Below are 18319 nucleotides of genomic sequence, written 5' to 3'. Positions count from 1 at the left end.
CATACAATTAGACAAAATGAAGGTACTCAATAAAAGGTGAATCGACATGAAAGTGGGATTCCTAATCGTTATCATAATTTGGTCGGGACGTAATGTAATTACAAACATGAATCGTATTGTAAATATAGATAATATAAATAAGGAATCTGTGTCTTATTTAGTGAAATTATAATAATACTATTGTATATATGTAAATGTAAAGAGTACATCATTGATAGAGAAACTTGAGCAAGTATGTATTTTTATAGTCCAATATTAGAATTCTCCCGATTATTACAATCATTGTCAGTATTTAATATAAATCATATAGTACGATAGATCTTAATAAAATATATTTTGACTTACAATGTCTACAATCTTAGTAATAGCCTTTAAGACTATATGAGATAATACATTAATAAAAAACGTACCTCTTGTACCCCACGCCTGGTGTAATATTATTATCATGTTATCTAAGTGATTGCAACTTGGTCTGTAGTGCCTGCATTCACTCGTGCAATTTAAGCTTTACTAGCTAAAATAATAATAATAAAGATTAAACTTTGCAGTCAAACATAAGTAAAAGCAAGAGGTTCTAATTTTGTCCTATTTTAATAGCTTAATACTTATGGTAATTATAACACTACTAAATTAAACTTGGAAGGCGGTGTTGAGGTGATTTTTTTTAATGGATTTGTTTTTGTATTATTTATTAAAAGCCATTTTGTATCCGCATGACTACATTTTATACGTCGTGTTTAGTTTAAAATCAACTGTCGCTTAGCAATTCTTAATCGTTACTATTTGCAGTAACATTTTAAACGAAATTTTAACATTTAGAGAAAATATATCACCTTCATAATAAATCTAAAGTTATATGAATACATTAATGTGCCACTTATATATCTAATTAAATATTAATAAACAATCTTAGCTGTTTAACTAATATTTATGTAACCATCGCTTTACATAGTGTTGTGAAGAGAAGAGGAAAATATATTCAAATTAATAAATATATGTATGAAATATGAATTATTGTTAAAATTATCGCATGTTTATATTATATGCGAACTAATCGCATGATGTTATTCGACATGACGGACCCCGAACATTGTTACGACGAGAGTATATCGATATAAAGATATTGAATATGCAATATAAAGTAGATACGCATATGAAAGTAGATAAGACGATTGTTGTGTAATGAAGATATATATTTTTAATACCGGTTGAATCGAGATAGTTCGGGACAATACTGAATTTATTGCCGCGTTCCTCATCATGAAAATAATATGATAAAAATGCGCCTCGTGCTACTTCACCGTTGTGACAGAAATGTGCATGATGCCATTGTTTACTAACGCGTCGGAATAGTGACTCTTGTGAATGTCCAAAAGCTAATAATTGGATTAGCTTCCGGCGCGGTCGAGATCGTTTCATTAAGGTGAACGCGGCATACGGCATGTGATACTGATGACATTCAAAATAGCTACTTATAGATGTTTTATGTCGATATCAAAGTATTGTAATGTTATATATGTCTGTATATATTATAAGTTATAGTAAAAATTAAATTAATGCCTTCTCACTCTTTGATGGCGGCTTTCTATGTTATATGACAGAAAAACAATAATAAGTTAATTGTATCAGGCGTTACTTTGCGGAAATCCATGCTATTAAGTTAAGATTAAAAGTACTTCGCAACAATCCGCTACAAATATGTATGATGGTATATATTTTACATACATACATACATACTGCATCGTTTAAAATATATACCATCATACATATTTGTAGCGGATTGTTGCGAAGTAGTTTTAATCTTAAATCAATAATTGATAATACAGTCTGTGTTGCGCTTATATTAATTGCACTACGATGGCATTGAGAACTTCTTTCCATGTCTTTATAAGTTTCTGCCTATTGGCGTGTCCAATAGCTTGAGTCTCTTCTATTTAGGGATATGTATTTAATTTGTTGACTTTAAAATTTACTAGCTCTCTTTCATATATTTATTCAGTTTTATTTTGCTTTTTGTTACTTAACAAAATGTCTGTTGTAACTCTGTCATTTTATTTTTACATGCACTCTCACTATCGATAAGTCAAAGTGGTCATTATCTTAGGTCGCCCGCAGCTTGAAATCGTTTACGGTGTAGAAAATTTAGTTTAAAAAGTCAATTTTAATCGCATAATGTAAACATCCGTGATAGCGTTTTAGTTATTGAATATTTTGTTCTCTAACAAATTAAATATGATGGAATGAGAAAAAGACTAAACCCCTGTTGTTAAGTATTTATGTATAAGGGGACAAATCACAAGTTACAAGCCTACATTACGGATGCGAGCTTGCGGCGCGACTTGAATACAGCAAGTCAATTAGACCATACGGTATAATGTGCCGTGTGCTGAGGTGACCACTAGGTCAAAGCCACCTGTCATTCTTAAATGGCCATCATTTTCAATGCTTTTCCATAATTTATGACAATCCAGCTTCTTATCATTTTTATGTGTAAGTTGTATTAAATTATACTCGGCACTTGACTTGTACAAAAAATAAATTTACTATGAAATTTAATTGTTCGAACAATTCATAAAAAACACATCTGTTTTATACTGATGTAGACCAAATTTCTTAATCGTTCGTATAAGTATAACTTAGTAGATTTACGTATTAGACTTTCGATACCACCATGAGGCCTAGCTTCTATGCCAAGTGCCAAAATGACATTTTATTTTGTTTAATCAGATTATATATTTGTATGATCTCTTACCTTACATCTTATATCAAATTAGAATTTAATTTATGTGTTCAATGTTTTGTATCGTATGAATGTGTTTATGTTATCGAATAATGTAACTTCGAGTAAAGTTAGATAATCATAATTACTATGGCCATATCCTTATAATAGTGTTGTTCATATAACAAAAGCTTTTAAAAATGTAAATATATTTACAATACATTATGATGATAGAAACGCCCTAAACTGAACAATATTTTCAGAAGTCTTCCATGCTTGAAATGCCTAATCAAAGTTGAGATATTATTTTTTAATCGAAATATTTTGTAGTAAACTTGTAATCTTTATTTTACTTAATATATAAGAAACTGAATACATACCGATTAAATTGAAACTGTAATATAGCAGTTTTATAATATACAGTGTAAACTCCTTACGAGGGATTAGAGTTCAGGAATTTTAGTGTCTTCATTCTCATGGAGATGAAAATAAAGTATCAAATTTCATTCATAAAATTAACTATTAGGTGTAATACTTAATAAAGAATATTTGGGCTATAGTTCATTGATCTCTATTGTAAAGTGTTTACCCTGTATGTATTTATTTTTAATACAATAATCGCGCTCCTGCAAGGGTACCTTGTGCCCCACCACAATAAACTAGATGATTGATGTTATGTTTAAGGGCGATTCACACTCGCGGGGTGGATACAATAACTAGTAGTAAAATAATTTGCTTTCGCCGCTTATATGGGTTACGATGTTTTTCGTGGCCCTAAAACAAGTAATTCTTTATTTTATGGGTTTATCTAATGGAAGTAGGTTGTCTGTTGTATCGATATCATGAACTTTGAACATATGTAACCATTAAATCTAATTAAAGATGACTATCTACATCCTTATAAAGTAACATGAATTTCAATTGTCTTTTTCACATTATGAAATAATGGTTATAGTGGGAATACCCGTCTAGTCTGAATCGTCCGTATAACAATTAAATAAATATTAAGGAATTAGTAAATGTACGAAGTGAATTGTACTGGAATTGGGTTGAATGTAATTTGATTTAAACGCACCAGATATTCTTTCTTTCTTAAATAAATTTTATCATTAGCACGCTCGACGTGATGGTGCTAGCATTAATTTTTGTGTTCATTAATTTTCTATGCTTTTATGTAATAAGCAGGCAGGTCTGTGGAAGGTGTAGTCGAAATGTATTTTGATATTATTTATGTTCACGTTTGTAAATATGTTATACAGAAATTGCATATCTCATTGTTCTGTAGTTAGGTAATATAACTCCCACAATAAATACACAGTTGGAGATTTTCTATTTGTTTTATTTCTAAAATATATTTATAAACAGTCTTATTTTAATATAGTCAATGTGTAAATAAAATGCTCTATTATTATTATTCTATTTTTTATAATATACAATTATTGATAAAACTTAGAATTTTGCACATGTTAGAAGTTAATGCCTAACTCCAAAAGAGATTAAAATGTCCTGTCAAAAGTTTGGAGGCTTTTTAACACTACGTGATATTAATGCAGCCACGGGACCAAAATATTACGCTAGAATTAATTATTGCTCATAAACATAAAACAGAAACGCACGTATTCTTAAGAGTTGTGGTTATCCAACCCTGTACATCAATAAATCTTTAGGTAAAGTTTTTTTAATATATTATGTTATATTTTAACGTATTTAATTATTCATAAAACAGTGCTGAAATTATTTTTAAAACTGTGACCCTTCGTAACCTCTTATCTACTCATAAAATGCAATCACTTAAGTTGTGGCGTGCTGCTGCCCAGATAAGTATAGAGATCTGCAACGGTTGACTTTATCAGTTTCGCGGGAATGGTAGGTCTGTTGAGGCGCTTGTAGGCGGCGTACCGGTGGCAGCCGCCGAAGCTGTAGTAGTAGTTGCCGCCCTCGCTACCCTGGATCCACAGCACGTCTATAGGGGGAATGTTGCCGGATTCTTCTTCTTTCTATAAAATAATAGTAGTTATTAATTAAGTCTGTATTCAAATATATTTGGAATGTCACATCAAACATTTACATAATAATATTTTATGTATAATTGTATATGTATTAACATTCTACATAATGTCATACCTACACACAAACAGTGATGCGACTTAATTTTGCACATAACAGGTGCTTTGAAAAAAAAAACCTATACCTAATCCATTCATTGCAAATAACATTAGCATTTGCGAAATCTTATAATAAGTGGATACCTACTTATTTGCAAATCAATTTACGTATGGTCGCAAACATTGAATATTTATTTCGTTGGCAGCCATTGTCGGGCGTGTATTGGGCAACTATATAGATCTGCGTACCTACAAGACGTGCTTATTTTTGAATAAAATATTTCGAATGTTTTCTGATTATGTAAAGGTTGCATTATAAAAATGATTAATTAGATTATTTATAATTTCATACAGACAATTTTATAATTATCCATACATTTAGTTTTAAGTTAATCACATGGTAGTAGGTGCTCTTGCATTCTTGTTACCTTTTACTCCAATTTAAAAGGAAAAATATGTATCAATATAATGTGAACTCTATGAATTACCTGAATAGTGTCCATGAGGGACTGAACCTTCGTCTCATCCAGTTCTGGAATGAGCGGCCGTATGATGACGGACATGGGCACGTCGTGGACGTCGTCCTTGTACGTGCTGTGGATACTCGTCATGCTCGCAGCTACGACGAAAATCAACCATAGGACTTTATTAATCATCTTATTACGAAAACTTTAACAAATCTTTATGTAGAACCGTAAAGAATATCGAAGAATTTCACTAGATTAAATATATAAGGCCAATATGAGCCTCCTTTAAGACTATTAATTAAGAATATTTAGAAATACTATCCATTGTTAATATTTCGCGTTCGACTTGTGAATGCCTTAATTTACATAAAATGCCAGCATATATAACAAGCCACTCTCACGTTGTTATCAATAAACATCGGCCGTTGAAATTATTATTATTGGTACGTACCTATATACATGCGAGAATATCTCAATTGTACGATGTATAAAAACTAAATAAATTATACACCTAATTTACTTCTTATCAAAAGTGATAATTATAATACCCATGTTAGCGATTAGTCGTTGATATATTAGCGCATAGGTGCTTTTTATTAACCAATACGTACTTTACTTAATTAAACTTGTTTCGTGGAAGTATCGTGCTAATATCGAGAACAAAATAAAAGCAATAGATGCATTCAAATTGAAATCATTATGCATTATGGTGTGGATCGTGGAGTGTGCTTCACTCCTCCCCTAGTTGCGGAGCTCTCCCCCAGAGGAATTACCATACCACCGAATTTTCAACCTTTTTTTATGTTTAGTGCGTATTTTTATAACATAAATTGAAAAACGCCGAAAAATACCGGCTTCTTGTATGTACATACATTGTGGACCCCCTTTTAAGTGTATTTTTGCAAATGTAACTGCTCTATTTTTTTTATTTTCGAAACATTTTATATTCGATATTATGTATCTGGCTATAGGTATACAACATTCTTAGTGATTTTAACTTAGCCGTTATTTGAAGTTTTAATTAAGATCATTTTTGTGACACTATTATAGTAACTACATACGAGTATAACGTAAGTATCTATGAGTCTCTTTGGTTAAACAACGATCGTACTTAATTGTAAACCTAATAGAACGCTGGCTAAAATTAAGCAATATTACTGTTGTGTTAGATCTAAAAAATGTATTGACTAAATATATATTGAAGAAAACAACTTAACGTGTTAACGTATTTCCCAGAACTTCTATAGAATTAGTAAGCATTGTGTAATTTTATGTAAATGCATATATGTACTAAAATAACTACCGTAAAATATCTACCGAATTCTCATTACAATCATGTATGTAACGTCTAGAACTTAATTCAATAAAACTTACTGTTTCTTACTACAGATGATTTGTTTGCGATGCCAACTATTGACTTTATCATAACCACACAGCCACTCGGCTTCTCCGCTGAAGTGATATGACAGCACTGGCGCGAATGGCGCGGACTGTAATGAGTAATGAGGTAATGACTAACAGCCAGCCAATACTCGAATAGTGATCTAGTGTGCCGCCTGCAAGGTACCGGCTCGTCGGTGAAGGTCACGTTGGTTTGATAAAAATATACACAAACAAGGTGAACGCGGAATATTTGTTCACAGCTGTGACTAGGTGTGTATACGGATATGGTCGCGGTATTTTTAAAGAATACTATTATTGTACTATCGGTCATCACATGATAAGCATTCAAGTGGTTTTAAATCAGGAGCAAAATTCCCTGATATTTTCAGGAAATTTCTTGCCTGCCTTATTTACAACGGCCCAACACTCCATAGTATGTGTACTTGTATAATATAAATAGCAGTGTCCAACGATACTACCACAGTATAAGGATCCTTATACTGTGATACTAGTAGAGCATGAAATACAATTAAAAGACATCTAATTTATTAATATGTTTTGCGATTGTAATTTGCGACAAAATGTTCTAAACTACATTATGAATCGAATTTTAATAAACATGTTTTTCGTAAAATAATACTCCGATAAATAAAAGTTAATTAGTCGAATTTATAATAATACAACATAAGTCAAATTTCTTTGCCTGGTTCGTGTCTATATAACTGATGATACAATAAAAAAATTTTTGAAGGGAATACCTGGCAGATGAGGTTATAGGGCTGTCCCAACTGAACTTATTAACAGCTGTTTATGGAAACCGTTTTATTCAGAGGGTCCGAGAGAAATCGGAGTGGCGAAGGTTTGGATTTTGGAAGAACCTAAGATCTATGAAACTATTAGACATATGATAATAATATGTGAGGAAAAGTTACGATATTCTTTATTTGTTACATAAGCACAATGTACCCATTACATTTATCGCCAATTTAATACGAAGATTATTTATGTAATATTTTATCATGATTTATTGGTAGTATTAAATAAATTACCACACGGACAGTAGGTACCTATCTATATATCATGTTTGGCTACAAAACTGAAATAAAAAGCCTTTTCTTCGAGTAGGTACCTATTTGTAGATTACAATAACCTATCAAACACATAATAATTATGTATAGGACGGTGTATATAAGTGTGTACTGTGAATTTAATGAAACAACATTTAACTACACAAAAATGTATTTATTTAATCTGATGGTCGCAATAACATTGAACTCGTCGTCGTATACATGGTTCACGCCGCCGCTCGCTTCGTATTTAGTACAATTACATTTATATTAAAAACATTACTATGATTATCGTATAAACATGCAGTATACACGTAAAGGAGGAGGGTGCACGCGCGACCGCGGCGTGATCAAATTAATGTTCCACAGTAATTTTTAACATTCTCTATTAAATTTTCGTTAATTTTCTCGTATACTGTTTCAGATATTTTGATTTAGAACACATCAACTTAACACTAGCAATATTCTTCATATCCAAACTATCACTAAGTGGAACTAGTCGTACATCAATATAATCGTATGTTTATTAGATCTGCCCGATTCCTAGATAAAAACGACAAAAATTATAATATATAAATCATTAACATTAACTTATGACTACATGAAAAAATAAAACTTTGTGCTAGCAATATTTTAGCACCACGTAAAATATAATCCATTTTTTGTCCTGATTCACAACACTTAAAGATCAAATGGATGGGAAACGAATACATGATTATGTGAACCACAAAAGCTAAAATCCAACAATTGTTAATTTCGATCTCACAGAGCAGATTTATCCGTGTGCGCATAACACAACCGTCTCTAATAAACATTAAAATTGCACACAAGTTACAGCGGAGCCGGCCCCTGCTCGCGGCGCTATTGCTATACCGCCCTCTACTCGATAAATACTATAAAAATTAGCAATGGTACTTTGTTCGTTACTCTTTTGTCGCTTTAAAACCATCTGTCCCAGATAATTTACCATGTTTCTCTATAATTTGCAAAATTCTATTTTTATTGCATCACAAGTGACACATTGTTTTAACATGAACAACTCTGCATTTCATATCAAATATTTGTGCGTCTATGTTAGTTTCAGATTCGACAGCGAACTGTAATGTCGAAATATACGCTCGAAGTAAGCAGGATTTACTGAGGAATTTTTTGTAACGTCTATTCATCCCGTCAAAATGGTTAATGAAGCGAGAAGCGAGTAAGTTTTTTTTGTAATATATTCTGGACGCCTCGTTATTAATTAATATTAGAATTTGCGCCGGCGAACAGGGAGCACCCATGCGCTCCATCCAACACTATTCAGCTCAAAATATCTGAATGCTTAAAGTTACATTACACTTAACTAGTTCAGCTTACAACTATCGTATAATTATATCCACCATAGAGTAAAGATTATTTAGTGAACGTTTAGAAACACGAGATCCCGCCACTTGATGTCATAACACTAATACTGCCAAATAATAACTTTAGATACAGGATAAATTTAAAAACATCACTGGTTTGTAATAAAAAATAATACTTGGAAGCTGCCGCGTCAAATAATCGAATATAAACTATAGTAATTATCAATAAATCAATAATAAAAAATAAATACTGGGCACCAGTCATATAAATCGTAGATAATAATACAATAAAGGAAACGATCATCAAATTCGCGCTAGGATGTGTGGGATAGTACGCAGGTCCTACGTGCTAAGGCAAGGCGCGGGCCACCGGCTACCTACGAACGCTTTTAATGTAAATGGCAATTCTGTGGAAGCTGCACAGTCATCCATCGAGCCTGGAACAGAAACGAAAACGTATAAATTATATATAACTTGATGTGATGTATCACATAACTACACATGGAAAGGAATTAAAACATCTTTACCCTGAAACTTTTAAATAATTTTTTCAATAATTGATGACTACATTAATCCATATTAATTTGAGCAATTAATCTTCGCAAAGGATCAGCGTGTCGTTCGGCCAATTTAAAGTTTTAGAACCTTTAACCTTAAACTTCACAAGAACCTGATCATTAAAAAACTTATATAGTTAAAATAACTTATGGTACATAGCAATACCGGGCGTACCTAGGGCGAGAGGTCCTGGTGCATGGGGTCGTAGCCCATGGAGCCGTCGTAGCCGGGCTGCGGCTGGTCGTAGGGCGGCGCGGGCAGCGAGTAGCCCATGGAGTCCTGCGTGGGCGCCGGCGACATCATGGGCGTGGCCGTGCCCGACGCCGCGCCCAGCGAGTACGGCGACGCGCCTGCCGCTGTCGCACATAAACCCATAAAGGAAGGACTGCTCCTTGCGCAACCGGCACTCGCCGACCACCTCGCGCGACGCTTACCGCACTCGGCATTTGGGGAAACGATACTTGTACCATCTACTATTCGACCTGTTGATGCTAGCGTATATTTTTCGGCACCTAGACACATTAGCCCCACTTGAACGAGCGACACACCCACACATCTTTAAGTGCAGGTTTTGGACTTGAATGAAGGAAGCGCGCCCTATGATACGGCACCGCGCCTACTGTGATTTGTACATCAGAATGTCGAGATCGTCAAATTAAGGGATAAAGGAAATAAATAAGATAGAGGAAGGAAGGATTACTAAAGATAAAAGCAAAACCTACCTAAATCATATAAACTTAAATATACTACATACTTTTTAACAGCATGAAAGTACATATTTCAATTTTCCACTTTAATTTAGCAAAACCTTTAATTACTGTAAAAATGACACTTAAATACACATAAATTTTGATTAATCATAATCCAGAATAAAAGAGTACAAAAGTATTTCTTTATGAGTATAATACCAAATAATTTTAAATCCAAACCCTATTAATTGAATGACATTAATAGAAAGTATTGTCGGGAGATGGTGTGGAATTATAATTGAAATAATTACCAGCAGCTTTCTTAGCGGCGTACAGGTTGGCCTCCTCTTGAGCCTTACCAATGTTCTTCTTGTAGCGGATGCGCTTGTTGCCGAACCAGTTAGACACCTGTTAACAAAAATATGTTTTTTAAAACGTATTTGATCTTTACTATTAGCATTTGCCAAATTATGAGACAAAATGTTTAATGAATGAATGAATTGAAGGAATATGCATTTTAAATGGCAACATTTCGAGCGTCATCAAAGATATCGCAGCATAGCATCGGTGAAAGTTTGTCCAGTTTACCTTAGTTGCTATAATATACAATAGTTGCCGGTTGCTCTTTGCCATGCAAGTTGCTAATAACTTAAAGTGAGGTGACATTGCAACTAATTCCTACTTACCTACCTCGCGGTTTCAATCATGTATGAAATACTGAGATGTTTTTCGATGTGGTAATTATTACTGGTAATGAGTGGTAATGATTTAAGCTTAAAGAATTGATTGTTCACACCAATGGATATTGTTCTACAAACATAACTGGTGGTCATAATTTAGTTATCTTTAACCTTTTCTCTGTTGTCTTAAGATAGCTGCAAAATACGCATTGCAACTTGTATTCACTAAGAAAGCTGTAGTTATCAGTCAATTCTTCAGTAACTCGCTAGGTAACTCGTGTGTTACCATGTACCTCAGAGATTACGATGTTACGAGGCAGATCTCCATTGAGCGCACCGCGAAGGGTGTAGCGAGCAATACCTGCGACACGGTAATGCCGCACTTGCGGGCCATCTCCTCCTTCACCTCCTCGCTGGGGTAGGGGTTGGCGAGGTGCGAGTAGAAGTACTCATTGAGCAGGTCCAGCGCTCGCTTGCTGAAGTTGCGCCGCTTGCGCCGCGCGTCAAGGAAGCTGCGGCAAACACCGGCGTTAGTGGGGCGTTACCTGCGAGACGGTGATGCCGCACTTGCGCGCCAGCTCCTCCTTGGCCTCCTCGCTCGGATACGGGTTGGAGAGGTGCGAGTAGAAGTACTCGTTCAGGATCTCCGAGGCCTGCTTGCTGAAGTTGCGGCGCTTTCGGCGCGCGTCCAGGAAACTGCAAGCGGTAATTTTTTTTTGTTTTGTTTTTTATTGTCTCATCTTTTCTCCTTTTGTTTGAGGCCGAGGTTGAGCTGGTGACAAGAGCCACTAGGTTCAAACAAGATGCCTATTACAAGCTTAAGATGATCTTTCATTTTGATATTTTTATTTCATTAATATTATTATGAATATTTTTACATGTACATAAGAAATGATTCTATATTATATAACTCACCGCGAGCGCAGTATCATGACGGCCTCGCAGGTTGACTGCTTGAGCTGCATCTGGATGGAGCTGAACTTCTTGTGGATGATCTGTACCATACGTTCGATTTCCTGCCGCCATAACATCAATTTTATATTCTTTTACTATTTAAAAAGCTAATAAAAGCAGTGTATACAGTAAGTCAAACAACATTTTTAATGAAGACTCCGTTTTCTCAAATATTTTAATTCCGTTTTATTATCAAGGTAACTAAGAAAATTAAAACAGTAACAATTATAAAAATTTACAATAAACAACAAAGAAACAATGAACTATCAGAGAAAATTACAAGAGAGAGAGAGCACATTAAACCTCCCAACAACAAAACATTAGTTTACCTTGGGCGTGATGGGTCTCGTGCGGCTCTGCTCGCGCAGCAGGTTCATCACGTGCGTGGTGAACTCGTTGCACGCGTTCTCGTACTTGTCCAGCTCCTGGTGGTATATCTGCCGGATCTGGGCCAGCTTGGCGCGGTAGTCGGAATGCTCGATCGCGTTATCTGCTTGGGCCACAGTGCCTTAAGTTGCAGCACACGGGGGGACAAAAAGAGATCACATGCAACCTCCGACCCAATGCGCTTTTTGTGTTAGTGACTATGTTTCTTCACTTGCAGTAACAATTTATTGTATGTGAGAAAAAATGCACATTAACTTTATTAAGAAAAGCAATAGATAATTATGCATCAGTTACTGCAAATGACTACATCATAAAGCTCATTAAGACTAAAGTTAGTACACCCTGCAATATCACCTCAGCCCTTTTCTAGCATTTTTGTTTTTTGTTAAAAATGAAGCTGTGAATTAATCCATTGGAGATCTGATTGAAATATTTGGTGTGCCCTTATGTGAAAAGTGAAGAGATTTATACATTTTATGTACTAATTGTTGGTTTAATTTTATGTTAGTAATTACCAATACTTTCAAGTTGAATATAAAATATGTCAGCCATAATAAAACATGTCAAATGTCTGTCACAATATAAATTCTTTGTTTATAATATTAAACAAATGCAAGTACTGCACACAGATGTGTTCACAGGCTTTTTATCTACATTTTCATTATAGTCTGCACGATGATTAGAGTCTTTGCAGACTATAATGAAAATGCCAGTTGAAGATATATTTAATCCAATGCAATATCATCAGTATTCATTCTGTTTTTAACTGTCCACTCCTAGACTAAACTACTATGTTTAATTAAATTGAAGTTATCAAAGCGTCCTAACTCACACTCAAATATTACACTATACTGTGAAGACATGCAATATCTCAGACTAGTCAAAACATAACCAAAAAGTAGGAAAACCCCCAATGCCTGTATAATTATAAAATCAAATTTATTATCACCACACACAAATGTATAATTAACACATGCAAATTTATTATCATACCCCGCTTTTCTAAATAAATAACAATTTATAACTAAACCTATTAAGTTATCCCAAATTCCTACAAATCAATAAGTATTCCAAAGAAAAACATCAGTATCATTATTTTATGACAATTATAAACATATAATTACCCCATTCTCCAGCTGCAGCTGAAGCTGACGCGGCGGCTCCTGCCCCGCCACCCTTCTCAGGGCCGGCAACACCCTCAGCAATGAGCATGTTGTCCAAGCGCATCAGCTGAGGGTCTGGGGGCTCCTCTTCTTGAGTGTTACGGAGTGATAGAACTGGAGACCAGGTGAATAGTTTTTTATATATTTTTAACAAGGTGTTATTGTAGTATTTCTTGTTATTAATGTAATACATTAGTATGTTTGTACGGTTGTTATTAACCATTTAATATGGTAACAATGGAAATTACAAAGAATAACTGTTAATTTATTTATATAAGTAGTTCAGTTCAAACTGTCATTCAAAGATTACACACAACTCTTCATCCAACACTGGTTGTTTGGGAGCAATTAATGTTAATGTCTTCTATACCTTGTTTTCGACAGCTATTTATGATTCTTCATTTAATGATCCAAAGACGTATTTTCTTTAATTGTTATTTTAACAGATAGAATGGGTATCTTTATGTTAAAGGTTGCTTTGTCGTAAAGAAAGTCTGCACGTAAATAATACATAATATATGTTATCCCATACTATCAGTGAGTGTAAACATAGTCCAGTATTGTTTTAGTTATTAAGATTAAACTAAACAATGTTGAATCATTTCCAACAAATTCAATAGCAAATAAGTAAAGACAGCCACCTTACTCTGTTATGTTTCCCAGTTATATAAAAATACGCATCGGATATCAAACTTTTCCTAAACAATGAGTTTACAAACAAAGCATTCAGCTTGGTACAATCTACAACTAATTACGGTTGGAAATATACGCTACCTGTTTTTTCTTTGATTTCACACAACACAGAAAATAGGGCAGGTTTCATTCTGTGACAATTCAGTGTGTGTTTTCTCGCTTGCGCTTCGTCGAGACTCTGGTCTGTTATATTCATGATTTGTTGCAGGATCTCGCCAATGTCTTGCTTCCGGGCTTCGCCCTCACCCGCGGCTGGCGCGCCCTCGCCACCGGGCAGCCCGTAGCCCTGCGGTCCCATGAGGCCACCGCTATGCGCCATCATCCTATTAGGATCATCCATCTCTTCTCACTCAATACATAAATACTACTAAATCTTACACTACAAATACGTATACAGTTTTGTACGCAAGTAAACGCGAAACGTAGTATAAAAATAATTCAAAAACTACAATAAGCTTCGCTGGAGAAAAGAAAGCTACAGCTTCTCTGTTCGTTCTCCAGCCAGCAATAAAATGGCCGCCTTCTTTGTGCTGTCAAATCTGAGATATTAGAAAAGAAAACAAATAATTAAACTATCCCCATCACGCTTTATCTCGCATTAATTTCGCAGTGATTTAAAGGTATGAAAGAGATAGAGGGCTAAATGTTGCCACCGCCATACTTTATTGCTCTAATAAGGAAGAGTTTTAAAGAAAGAGGATAAGGGATTCTGCACTATTTTTTAAAATACCTCGTATATTTTAGAAAATGTTTATTTTGGCTTATTTATGTAATTAATAATATTATAAAGTTTACATGAAATTCATTCGAAAAGCTTATTATTATAATTTATTTGTTTTCAATAATTGAACGCACCTCATAGACTATGAACACGTACCAGCAGTGACATTGACATAATGTTGGTGAACTTAGCACAGCATTTGCCAGCAGAGCACTAAAAAATGAGAGTTCTATTCGCATGCACATGAGTTCTGTAGTTCCTGATAGTTTTCAGGAATAGTTCTGGCGATTTCACGGAGATAAAGCAGAATGAAATAATGCTCTGCTAACTTCACACAGCAGAGCATTTTCTACAAAATTGAAAAAAAAAGCTATTGATTAGTAAAATTAGCTAATATCTGGAGTTCCTAATAGTTTTCAGTGATAGTTCTCGCAAAATAAACTTAAAAAATAATTTATTGATAAAATGATAAAATAAACTGACAACAATTTAACCAAAAAAATGTGCAAAAAGGTTATGTAAAGCGGAAACTCGTCGATTTTGCAAAGCCTAGTAATAAAATGATACATTTGTACAGTAACTGTCCCAGGAACTCACACTAAAGTGCCAGCACATCATACTAGAATAGTACAAATCGGAAAGATTTTCGACAATAGTTTTTTAATATTATTTTCACGTAACCAGGGGGAAGGAACTCATCGGTTTTACATAGGCTAATAATATGGCTACAATTTAAAAATATAACCAATCCCAGAACTCACACTAAAGTGCCAGAAGAGCATACTAGAATAACAAAAATCGGATGGATTTTCGACAAATATTTTATTTTAATTATTTCCACGTAACCAGATGGCGGAAACTTATCGGTTTTATATAGACTAGTAACATAGCTACAATTTAAATATATAACCAATCCCAGAACTCACACTAAAGTGCCAGCAGAGCATACTAGAATAGCAAAAATCGGATGGATTTTCACCAAATATATTTTTTTCAATCATGTCCACGTAACCACATGGCGGGAACTCATCGGTTTTATATACACTAGTAACAAAGCTACAATTTAAAAATATAACCAATCCCAGAACTCACACTAAAGTGCCAGCAGAGCATACTAGAATAACAAAAATCGGATGGATTTTCACCAAATATATTTTTTTCAATCATGTCCACGTAACCAGATGGCGGAAACTCATCGGTTTTATATAGAATAGTAACATAGCTATAAATTAAAAATATAACCAATCCCAGAACTCACACTTAAGTGCCAGCAGACCATACTAGAATAGCAAAAATCGGATGGATTTTCACCAAATATATTTTTTTCAATCATGTCCACGTAACCAGATGGCGGGAACTCATCGGTTTTATATACACTAGTAAAATAGCTACAATTTAAAAATATAACCAATCCCAGAACTCACACTAAAGTGCCAGCAGAGCATACTTGAATAGCAAAAATCGGATGGATTTTCGACAAATATATTTTTTTCAATCATGTCCACGTAACCAGATGGCGGGAACTCATCGGTTTTATATACAATAGTAAAATAGCTACAATTTAAAAATATAACCAATCCCAGAACTCTCACTAAAGTGCCAGCAGAGCATACTAAAATAACAAAAATCGGATGGATTTTCGACAAATATTTTTTTTCAATCATGTCCACGTAAGTAGATGACGGGAACTCATCGGTTTTATATACACTAGTAACAAAGCTACAATTTAAAACTATAACCAATCCCAGAATTCACACTAAAGTGCCAGCAGAGCATACTGGAATAGTAAAATTCGGATGGATTTTCGACATTTTTTTTATTTATTTACACGAAACCCGATGGCGGGAACACGTCGGTTTTACATAGACTGGTAATATGGCTACAATGATTTGTTGAAAATCCATCCGATTTTTGCTATTCTAATATGCTCTGCTGGCACATTAGTGTGAGTTCTGGCATAAATTATAATTTTCAATTGTAGCTACGTTACTAGTCTATATAAAAACGATGACTTCCCACCATTTGGTTACGAGGACATGATTGAAAAAAATATTTGTCAAAAATCCGTCTAATTTTTACTATTCTAGTATGCTCTGCTGGCACTTTAGTGTGAGTTCTGGGATTGGTTATATTTTAAAATATTAGCTTCTTTACTAGTGTATATAAAACCGATGAGTTTCCGCCATCTGGTTACGTGGAAATAATTGTATTAAAATATTTGTCGAAAATCCATCCGATTTTTGTTATTCTAGTATGCTCTGCTGGCACTTAAGTGTGAGTTCTGGGTATAGTTATATTTTTAAATTATAGGTATGTTACTATTCTATATAAAACCGTTGAGTTCTCGCCATCTGGTGACGTTGAAATAATTTAAATAAAATATTTGTCGAAATACCATCCGATTTTTGTTATTCTAGTATGCTCTGCTGGCACTTTAGTGTGAGTTCTGGGATTGGTTATATATTAACATTGTAGCTTTGTTACTAGTGTATATAAAACCGATGAGTTCCCGTCATCTACTTACGTGGACATGATTGAAAAAAAATATTTGTCGAAAATCCATCCGATTTTTGTTATTCTAGTATGCTCTGCTGGCACTTTAGTGTGAGTTCTGGGATTGGTTATATTTTTAAATTGTAGCTTTATTACTAGTGTATATAAAACCGATGAGTTCCCACCATCTACTTACGTGGACATGATTGAAAAGAAATATTTGTCGAAAATCCATCCGATTTTTGTTATTCTAGCATGCTCTGCTGGCACTTTAGTGTGAGTTCTGGGATTAGTTATATATTAACATTGTAGCTTTGTTACTAGTCTATATAAAACCGATGAGTTCTCGCCATCTGGTGACGTTGAAATTATTTAAATAAAATATTTGTCGAAAATCCATCCGATTTTTGTTATTCTAGTATGCTCTGCTGGCAGTTTAGTGTGAGTTCTGGGATTGGTTATATTTATAAATTGTAGCTTTATTACTAGTGTGTATAAAACCGATGAGTTCCCACCATCTACTTACGTAGACATGATTGAAAAGAAATATTTGTCGAAAATCCATCCGATTTTTGTATTCTAGCATGCTCTGCTGGCACTTTAGTGTGAGTTCTGGGATTAGTTATATATTAACATTGTAGCTTTGTTACTAGTCTATATAAAACCGATGAGTTCTCGCCATCTGGTGACGTTGAAATAATTTAAATAAAATATTTGTCGAAAATCCATCCGATTTTTGTTATTCTAGTATGCTCTGCTGGCACTTTAGTGTGAGTTCTGGGATTGGTTATATATTAACATTGTAGCTTTGTTACTAGTCTATATAAAACCGATGTGTTCTCGCCATCTGGTGACGTTGAAATTATTTTAATAAAATATTTGTCGAAAATCCATCCG

At 34.2% G+C, this 18319-nt stretch overlaps 2 protein-coding genes across 4 annotated transcripts; both read right to left on the bottom strand.

Annotated features, from left to right (window-relative positions):
* Nucleotides 1-4037: 4037 nt before the first annotated feature.
* On the bottom strand, nt 4038-7020 carry Srx (sulfiredoxin). The gene is made up of 3 exons (XM_073079237.1): nt 6666-7020; nt 5313-5443; nt 4038-4716 (listed from the first exon to the last, which is right to left on the bottom strand). Exons 1-3 carry the CDS (start codon nt 7003-7005, stop codon nt 4507-4509), a joined length of 681 nt encoding a protein of 226 aa, XP_072935338.1. The 5' UTR covers nt 7006-7020; the 3' UTR covers nt 4038-4506.
* An 875-nt stretch (nt 7021-7895) lies between these two features.
* Nucleotides 7896-14805, bottom strand: exd (PBX homeobox extradenticle). Of its 3 annotated transcripts, none has more exons than XM_073079233.1 (8): nt 14290-14805; nt 13477-13629; nt 12295-12473; nt 11927-12027; nt 11373-11523; nt 10643-10739; nt 9817-9998; nt 7896-9521 (listed from the first exon to the last, which is right to left on the bottom strand). In XM_073079233.1, exons 1-7 carry the CDS (start codon nt 14546-14548, stop codon nt 9817-9819), a joined length of 1122 nt encoding a protein of 373 aa, XP_072935334.1. In that variant the 5' UTR covers nt 14549-14805; the 3' UTR covers nt 7896-9521. The 3 variants fall into 3 exon arrangements, with proteins under 3 accessions (XP_072935334.1, XP_072935333.1, XP_072935335.1); XM_073079232.1 differs by lacking the exon at nt 11373-11523 and adding an exon at nt 11557-11707 and having other exon boundaries at nt 14290-14802; XM_073079234.1 differs by lacking the exon at nt 11373-11523 and adding an exon at nt 11557-11707 and having other exon boundaries at nt 12295-12455; nt 14290-14799.
* Between the last annotated feature and the right edge of the window lie 3514 nt (nt 14806-18319).

The sequence above is a fragment of the Epargyreus clarus genome, unplaced genomic scaffold (assembly GCF_041222505.1).
Source record: "Epargyreus clarus isolate Ecla_fem2 unplaced genomic scaffold, WU_Ecla_fem_2.2 ptg000014l, whole genome shotgun sequence".
Lineage (NCBI taxonomy): Eukaryota > Metazoa > Arthropoda > Insecta > Lepidoptera > Hesperiidae > Epargyreus > Epargyreus clarus.
The sequence above is the reverse complement of the archived record's forward strand: the minus strand, read 5'-3'. Positions and strand labels throughout refer to the sequence as shown.